At 34.0% G+C, this 10,000-nt stretch overlaps 2 protein-coding genes across 2 annotated transcripts in view; both read right to left on the bottom strand.

The window, feature by feature from the left end:
- Nucleotides 1-2,619, bottom strand: part of LOC135226368 (uncharacterized) — a 40,868-nt gene extending 38,249 nt beyond the window's left edge. The window contains 1 exon segment of the mRNA XM_064265843.1: nt 1-2,619. This exon segment is cut by the window's left edge and continues 1,442 nt beyond it. Within this exon segment, the coding sequence (XP_064121913.1) occupies nt 1-2,023 (2,023 nt within the window). The 5' untranslated portion in view covers nt 2,024-2,619.
- Nucleotides 1-10,000, bottom strand: part of LOC135226158 (obscurin-like) — a 432,842-nt gene that overhangs the window by 339,618 nt on the left and 83,224 nt on the right.

Here is a 10,000-nt window from a genome sequence, read left to right as displayed (position 1 = left end):
TGGGCTGAAGTTCACGGTTTGGTATAACAAGCCATTCACTTATCTTCTCAACCTCAAATGGTCGGTGTTCGAATTTAAGCTTGCCTTGGTCATCCTTGACAATATCACCTTTGATAAACTTTTTACCTTCTGGAGTTACGAATGTCTTACCAGGAACAAATGTGGGGCCTTCAACTGTATCCAAAATTTGACCTGGTTTAAAGGTAATGCCTTCCTCCGACTGGAATGTTTGACCTGCAACGAATTTCCCTCCATCTGCCGTGGGCATTTTCAAACCAGGGACAAACACCTCCTCACCGTAAACATCAGTAGCAACTTCACCAGGAGTGAACTTTGGTCCTTCTTCAGTACTGACTGTTTGACCAGCAACGAATGTTTTCTTACCATCCCCAATGTCCATAACTTGGCCAGAAACAAACTTAGGTCCATCTGGGGTGTGGAATATCTGACCTGCCACAAAGTTAATCTCTTCATCAAGCCCTTTAACACATTCACCAGGAAGGAAGTTAATCTCACCTTGCCTGTTCATGATAGTTTGACCAGGTACAAACTTCTTACCTTCAGGAGTTTCAACAGTTTGGCCAGCAATGAAAGATTCCTGATCAGCAAGTTTAATAACCTGACCAGCAACAAACTTTTTCTCTTCGTTTACTTCAACAATAGCACCAGACACAGCTTTTTGTCCTGTTTCTGTATATTCTGACTTGGATACAAATGTGACACCATCCTCTTTATGTACCATAAAACCAATTTCAGCTTTATCAATATTGGCAGCAATTTTACATACTTCATCAAATTTGGGTACCAGTTCTTTATCTTTCATAGATTTCAGAGTCTCCGAAACATTCTCTGTTTTCTTAAGAATAGTTTCCTCTTTCATTTCTACCACAGCCTTGGTAACATCGTTTGACATGGCAAATGAGGGTGTGATTGTCTCAACTGTTGCTACAATCTCTAATTTTGTTATATCCTCCCTTACAACAGCTTCTTCTATTTTCACAGCATGTTCTTCTACTTCTAAAGGATCAATCCATTCCTCGTGGGGGAAGCTATCCCAGTCAAAACCGGCACTTTCCGCTGCTTCCGCTTCTGCCCAATCAAAACCTGAGGCAACAATTGTGATGTTGATGGACGTGACCTGAGCTGTTGTTATATCAGAGAACATCCTCTCATACTGCAACTGTTCATCCGGTGCCTTCTTCGTGTCAAGCTTAGGCAGGACAATGGCTTTATTTTGAGCCTGTTCCCTCATCATCGCTTCCATTCTCGCTAGCTTTTCGGCCCTCTGCTTTGCATTGAACTTCACACGTGGCTTCTTGAAAGGAGGTTTCACAGTGTCCCTGAGATATTCTTCCTCTGCCTTTTGTTCAAGTCCTTCGAACCGCATCTTCCTTGCCATTGTGTTTGACTTCTTCTTGTTGCGCTCGTTAAGAATCCTCTGCTGCTCTTCCAGAACTTCCTTGCTCTGTCCTGAGCCATAATAAAGATTATCTCTCTCCTGGACATCTACATAGCTCATGGGTTTACATTTGATTTTGACAATTCTTCCATGTGTAACCTTGATATTGATGTACTTGCTGTCTTTACTCATGGACACACTCTCTACATCTCCCCTCCTGATGGCTTCCTCCATTTCCGGCGAAACGACCAGGCTCGTCTTCTGGTTCGGCACTTGGTAAACGAACTCCCTGTCCGTCTCAACACGTCTCTTGCGCTTTCCCTTGATTTTGTTGAAGGTTGATTCCAGGTCATAGAAGGTCATCTCATTGTCCTTCATCTTCTCGAAGACCATGTAGACATAATTACAGTCCTCATACTTTGTGATTTTACACCCCTCGACGCCATCGAACCTAAGGGGCTTTCCGAAGGCAATGATAGGGCTGAAAGTGTGCACCACGGGGGCTTTTCCAGTGAGCCTGCCCAACTTTTTCGCGTCAGCTGGAGTAATTGGAGGTAGAAGGGGGAAGTAACAAGGTTTGGGCAAGTTACGGGCATGCCCTGTAATGCGGCAGTAGTCAGTCATCTTGAAGTTTCTTTAAATCCCTCGTTTAGAACTACAGATACCTACACTTGTCATGAATAATAATTTTTTGAGTTACAATATCACAGTCTCTTATCACATTAGAGTAGCTCTTCAGCTCTTTCACGACTGATTTTCCATCAACCACAAAAATCACAAAACATTCAGATTATACCCAATAACATTTTCTGCCTCTACCCTAACTCAAAGATACAAACCAAATTATCTACAGTAATTATTTTCCTTATTTTTCACTAAAAAACACAGAGAGGGTGAGATATCACTTCCACAGACAGTATTCCTCTTTCTTATTACTCCTCTTCTCGTTCTTATTCCTCTTCTCCTCCCTTCAGTGATGAGGAGCAGCCACAGAGCACCTCCTGAAGGCCAGGGCAGGGCAGGGGGCTTCCAGCAACAAGGGAATCAGGAAGACCACAATCGATGTTACATCTTCCGCAAGCGAAAGGAGCGGGGACGGGGCGCCAACTGGGCATTAGCGGGCAGCCAGGGCACCATGCCCGGCACTCCAACACCACCAATACCTCCTCCAACACCACCATCACCACCACCACCACAGCCTTCTCTCCGCCGTCAGCCAACAAGCCTCCACGCCGGCAAAACTTGGCACCGACCGCCGATGGTCCTTTACCTCGCGGTGGTGGCCTCCACGTTCCCTCCACGCGACATAGCAGCAGAAGAAAGAGCGAAAGAGTAAGGAGAAGGAGAAGAGAAAGAGGAGGAATAGGAGGAGGAAGAATTGGAGGATGTTTGAAACCCGTACAATACGAGACGATAAAGCTAAAAGAAACCCAGATATCGAGACAAAAAAGCTAAAAGAAAGGTATACAAGTTACAAAACAGGCACGAAAAACCTAAAAGAAAGGTAAACAAAAGAGACGAAAAACCTAAAAGAAAGGTATACAAAAGAGGTAAAAAACCAAAAAGAATGGCAATCAAAATAGAGACGAAAATTTAAAAGAAAACTAAAAATAAAAGACAAGGGAAACCTAAATGAAAAGCAAACAAAGATGACTTGAAAAAACCTAAAAGAAAAGAACACGAACGACACCAAAAACCTAAAAGGAAAGTAAACAAAAACGCCAAAGAGACAGACGACCCTATCGCAACAAAATGTTCCCGCGACCTACGTACGTAGACGCAGGAGAGGTCGAAATGTCGTAAAGCTGTTGGCGAATCATCGACAAAGAAACAAAAGACAGTCGCTTCGGTGATCGTGGTAAGGTGAGAAGCGGAGGCCACTCTGGGAAGTGTATTTTTATTTAAACATACGAGATTTTATCGGGGCGTGGAAGGGACCACTACTTCCTTTCTTTTAGTTTTTTTTTTCTTCGTTTCACTTTTAAATTTGCAATTCTATTCGTTTAATAAAATAGAAAGTAGGGCGAGAGGACGAATAATTCAGGATAACGAACAACGGGAGTTTGAAGCGACGTTAGAAAAATATATAGCAATGATAGTGAAGATACAAGACAATCATTGAAAGCGTTTATTGCCACATTAAATCAGTGTTACATTTAAAAAGAACAATTCTTATTAGCGAATTTAAGGATAATAATAATAGCATCGAGAGAAATTAGACTTCAGCAATATAATAATAATAATAATAATAATAATAATAATAATAATAATATAATACAATTATTATTATTATTATTATTATTATTATTATTATTATTATTATATTATTATTATTATTATTATTATACGAGCAAAAGAAATTAGACCTGAACCGTATATAATAATATACTAATAATAATAATAATAATAAACAATAATAATATAATAATAATAATAATAATAATAATAATAATAATAATAATAATAATAATAATTAGATAAAGTTTAAAACCGTATGTTAATAGTAATTATTATTATTATTATTATTATTATTATTATTATTATTATTATTTTATTATTATTATTTTATTATTATTACCAAAACAAATATAACAAAATCATTATTATTATTATTATTATATTATTATTATTATTATTATTATTATTATTATTATTATTATTATTATTATTATTATTATATCAGCAAATAAATTAGATTTGAATCACATATATAATAATAATGATAATATGATAATAATAATAATAAGATAATAATAATAATAATAATTATTATTATTATTATTATTATTATTATTATTATTATTATTATTATTATTATGTTATTATTATTATTATTATTATATCAGCAAAGGAAATTAGTATTTGAATCACATATAATAATACAATAATTATTATTATTATTATTATTATTATTATTATTATTATTATTATTATTTTTCTTATTATTATTATTATTATTATTATTATTATATCATCAAAGAAATTAGATTTGAATCACATGAATTAATAATAATAAGAATAATATTATTATCATTTTTAGTAATTAATTAATGTAATCAATTCTTAATAGCAGCAAAGGAAATTAGAATTTTGAAATCAGCATATAATAATATAATAATAATAATAATTAATAATAATAAATAATAATAATAATAATAATAATAATGAATAATAATAATAATATCACCATCATCATTATTTTCACTGCAACAGACAACAGTCCCAACAGAAAAAAATAACGGTGAAATCCCCAGCGACAGAAATACAAGCAAGCAAGCAGCAGCTGAGGACGAAACAGAGCAAATAGAGACAGACGATGGCTATAACTTCTGCTTAAGAGTCACGTTGCAAGAAACAAAAAGAAAAAAATATAGATAAACAAAAATACAAACAGTCTAACAAATCGAGATTTATGCCAACCAAATGTCTTACAGAAAATGTGTTTCGAACATGACTCAAGTTATTTATTTAGTCAAGTTAATATATGTTGGTGGCAGGATGCGAATTCAAAATTGATTTATTGGTTATTGGTGATAGGATGAGAATAAAAAAATATATTACTTTTTATAATACTATTCACGTATTGGACCTCAAACACTCAAGAGAAGATGCAACGAATTACTACACCAAAACAATTCTCCTTGTATTTTTAATCAATTATTTACATTTATATCTATTTATTTATCAATTCATTAATTTGTCTTTTTTCTAATAACTGATCTCTTCCTTCATAATTTCCCATTACCTTCTGTTTCTACTTTCAAATGAACATAATATTACTATAATTGATAATTCACTTACAGTTTTTCTTTTTATTTATTGAATTATCTTTATTTTTTCTTTTCTAATAACTAATCTCTTCTTCCTGAACGTCCTATTATATTCTGTTACTTCTTTCAAATGGACCGTTTTATCCTTTGGAAGTTTGAATTTCAAGTCAGTGGTCCCTTTGGTGGGCTTTTCAAATATGAATAGGGGTATGCCTCCTAAACAATAATTATATTATTAACATTAATTTAAATTCATATTAAAAAGCTGGAAAAGGAACTGTTTATAAAAATGGCAATTTAAACAGAAAAAATAAGACATGAGTCGACCCAAATCATTCACAGCAGCTTTTTATAAAGTTATGGTTAAATCGCCATAGAAAAATGAAATAATCAAAATTGGAAATAAATTTCACTTCATTTGCAGCAAAAATAGAGGACATCAATTGAAACTGACATTAGAAAGCTGGAGAACTGAAGTATTTATAAAAATGTAAATTTACAGGGAAAGATTAAAGAAATAAGGTAAATAGAATCATTCACGCCAACTTACAGAAATATAAACAAAATATTTTGCACAATGAAACTTCAAAAAACCAGAAAAATAGGATACAGAGACAACTAAAATATTTTGTAAAAATCAAATTCCAAAAAATCAGAAAAATAGGATAGAGTAACAGAAACAAAATATTTAGCAAAAATCAGGTTCCAAAAAAATAAGAAAAATAGAATACAGAAACAAATAAAGTATTTTGCAAAAATACGATTCTAAAAAAATCAGAAAGATAGGATATAGAATCAGAAACCAAATATTTTGCAAAAATCGAATTCCAAAATATCATAAAAATAGGAAACAAAGACAGAAACAAAATGTTTTGCAAAAATCAGATTCCAAAAAATCAGAAAAATAGGATACAGAAATTAATAAAATATTTTTCAAAAATTAGATTCTAAAAAAAATCAGAAAAATAGATTACAGAATCAGAAACAAAATATTTTGCAAAATTAAACTTCGAAAAATCCGAAAAATGAGATACAGAGACAGAAACAAAAGGTTTTGCAAAAAATCGAATTCCAAAATATCGGAAAAATAGGATGAAACAGAATAACAAAACACAAAAAAGAAAAAGCTGAGACTTTAAGCATAAAAACTAGACAAAACCGGCAACACGAACATCAGGAAGACCCCGAAAGCAAAGCAGACCCTAACAAGCACAAGCAAAACGCCGGTGAGAAAATAATCGGGCCAAACGGAGTGCCTGTGTGCTTGTGTGTGTTGGCGCGCTCGCGCGCTCTTTAGCGAGCAGTAAAAATCATCCCAGCGCATAGCACCGTCCTGACCGGGAGCGCTGAACTTGCATTGGACCACTATGGTGGACCGCGTGCGCCGAATTTGCTACATTTCGGAAATACTTGATGATGGCCCCTCCTGATCTTTCGGGGAGAGGGGGAGGGAGAGTTGGAGGAGGGAGAGGGGGACGGAGGAAAGAGGAAGGAGGAGTTCTTGGGATCCATCTATAGCAGACCAGGAAGCTGTGGTGATGGTCTAGTCTCATTTCTGCTGTTTTTTTTTATTTGTTTTTTTTTTTCATGGTAGGTAGGAAAGGATTGTTTCGTTCCCATTAACCCTTTGTATATATATATATATATATATATATATATATATATATATATATATATATATATATATATATATTAGTAGAATATGGGCACATCTAATAAGGAGATAGCATACGTACACAAGAATAGGCATTGGATATTCAAATAACCAAAACAACCAGTCTTTAAAAACACAATATTAAGAAGAGAAAATAAAAAAAACGAGCTACAATAAAATTCAAACCTATCAGCTATGCAGTTACTATAAAACTTTGGCAAATGAAAAACTTAAAAAAAAAAAAAAAAAAAAAATTTGTACCCTACAGAACTAAAGATATGTGACATTTCGTGGTAGACCTTTGTTCCCGGAAAATGAGGGAAGAAACAGAAAAATAATATAAATACGTAAAATAAATCCCAGTGTATTCATCCTAAGTAGGTCGTAAAATCCCTTGATGCGTTTTCAGTCTCTATGTGTAATTAAAACCTGAAGATTTCAAGCAAAGATGGAATGCATTGCTATCCTAGAATAATTCACATTGTATTTTAAATTAGCTTATATTTTTTAAATTATTTAGTTATTATTTCATTTATTTTTCTCTTACAATAACTAAGCTCTTTTTCCTATATTTCCAATTACCTTCTGTTAGTTCTTTCAAATCAACACTGTAATATTCTTTGGAAGCCTGAATTTCACGTCATTGACCCCTCTGGTGGGCTTGTTCCATATGAATAGGGCCTGTCGTCTGGATATAATAATAATAATAATAATAATAATAATAATAATAATAATAATAATAATAATAATAATTGGAAGCCTGAATTTCAAGTCACTGGCCCCTGTGGTGGGCTTGTTCTATATGAACAATGTTCATCATCATCAATAATAATAATTTACATACACATGATAAGCCTGCTTATGTCTACGTATAACCTTGACAATTCTGTCTCCCTATAGACCTAGGACCTCATCTACAAACCTGCTTAGGTCTACATTTTCCTAAATTTAGACCTCCATAATATTAGACTTCTTGTATGCATATGACACACACCTGTCTACTCATGTAAGTCATGTCTAAGCGCCTTTCTTACCCGTCTGATCAGACCTATAGTCCACAGGTTTACTCTACAGTGGAATTCTGTTTTCCTGTTTGCTAAAAATAATTCGGGTCTAAGCACCACTGGTCTTTCTACCTTGATGACAAAATGTGGATTACGTCTATATTTCCAGCGGGATTGTTTATGTCAACTTTGAATTTATTATTTTTATTCCAGTAGGTGAATCCTAATCACATGGAACGAGCACACCAAAGGGGCCATTGACTTAAAATTCAAGCTTCCAAAGTATGTTGGTTTCAACCTCCCACCGCAGGACTTAAAATACATAGTTTTCATTAAGTTCCAGTTTTGATGTATTTAATGGAACTTGAATAGGAACGGTAGCAGTAGCATTGGTGTTATCTCACTGATTGCTCGTAACCATATATATATATATATATATATATATATATACTATATATATATATATATATATATATATATATATATACATATAATATGTATATGTATACATATATATAAATGTGTATAATATATATACACAAACATATATACTTTATATATATAATATATATATATATATATATATATATATATATATATTATATATCATATATGAATATATATACATGTATATTATATTAAGATTCTATGATAATATTTGGTTCCAAAATAGAAGCCTAAACAAATAGATACTTGGAGAGAGAGAGAGAGAGAGGGAGAGATAGAGAGAGAGGGGGAATCATTGCCAGGATATCGGCTCACTAGTCACTTGATACTCTTCTCTTTTCTCTCAGGGAAACGCCGGAGAGAGAGAGAGAGAGAGAGAGAGAGAGGAGAGAGAGAGAGAGAGAGAGAGTCATCTAAATCTGTCCAGGGGGTAACCTTGGCATTTATCTCAGAGAATGCTGAAATTTTCTCTCTCTCTCTCTCTCTCTCTCTCTCTCTCTCTCTCTCTCTCTCTCTCTCTCTCTCTGTTACAGCACTTCAAAACAAGAAAAGCAGAACACATGATTATGCTTTATAAAACATATGTTCGTAGTCCACTTGAATATTGCAATATTGAATAATGATATGGTACCCACACTATCAAAAGGATATTGCACAAATAGAGAGTGTACAAAGGTCCTTTACAGCTAGAATAGAAGGTAAGGACCTTGACTACTGGGAAAGACTACAATCCTTAAAGTTATATAGTCTAGAAAGGAGAAGAGAACGCTACATGATAATTCAGGCATGGAAACAGATAGAAGGAATAGCAGAAACATCGTGGAACTAAAAATATCAGAAAGAGCAAGCAGAGGTAGATTAATAGTGCCCAAAACTATACCAGGAAAAATAAGGAAAGCACACAGGACATTAATCCACTACGCACCAGCATCGATAATGCAGCGTCTATTCAATGCGTTGCCAGCTCATCTGAGGAATATATCAGGAGTGAGCGTAGATGTGTTTAAGAATAAGCTCGACAAATATCTAAACTGCATCCCAGACCATCCAAGATTGGAAGATGCAAAATATACCGGAAGATGTACTAGCAACTCTCTGGTAGACATTAGAGGTGCCTCACACTGAGGGACCTGGGGCAACCCGAACAAAATGTAAGGTCTTTAAGGTAAGGTAAGGTCATAGACAAACAAACACATACACACACACACACACACACAATCACATATATATATATATATATATATATATATATATATATATATATATATATATATATATATATATACATTCTATATGAAGTATCTTCATAACATTTGAGAGTAGAGATGAATTAACAAAATCAGACCAGACTTCCTTTGTCTAATATCCCTCCCCTTTTCTAACTAGAGAGAGAGAGAGAGAGAGAGAGAGAGAAACCTCGTGAAAGTAACAGTCGATCCAGTAAGACGATTCTGAGAGAAGATGAAATAGAGAAGTAACATCAAGGAAATTAGGAAGGTGTTGTCTAGCGTCGTTTAAAATTTCTCTCTCTCGGGTGAATAATTAATTTGTCGTGCAAAAAGTAAAATTATCTACCAAGCATCTGACAGGCTTTTCGTGACAACACATTTCCCATTAAAAGAAATTCTGTGATCTCTTACTTGAGAGTCAGAAGATCTTCTGTGTGATTCTGTCAAAGGATGTGAGACATAAGAGGGAGAGAGAGAGAGAGAGACTCAATCACTTT

The sequence above is a fragment of the Macrobrachium nipponense genome, chromosome 14 (assembly GCF_015104395.2).
Source record: "Macrobrachium nipponense isolate FS-2020 chromosome 14, ASM1510439v2, whole genome shotgun sequence".
Classification (NCBI taxonomy): domain Eukaryota; kingdom Metazoa; phylum Arthropoda; class Malacostraca; order Decapoda; family Palaemonidae; genus Macrobrachium; species Macrobrachium nipponense.
This window is presented reverse-complemented; position numbering and strand designations above follow the sequence as displayed.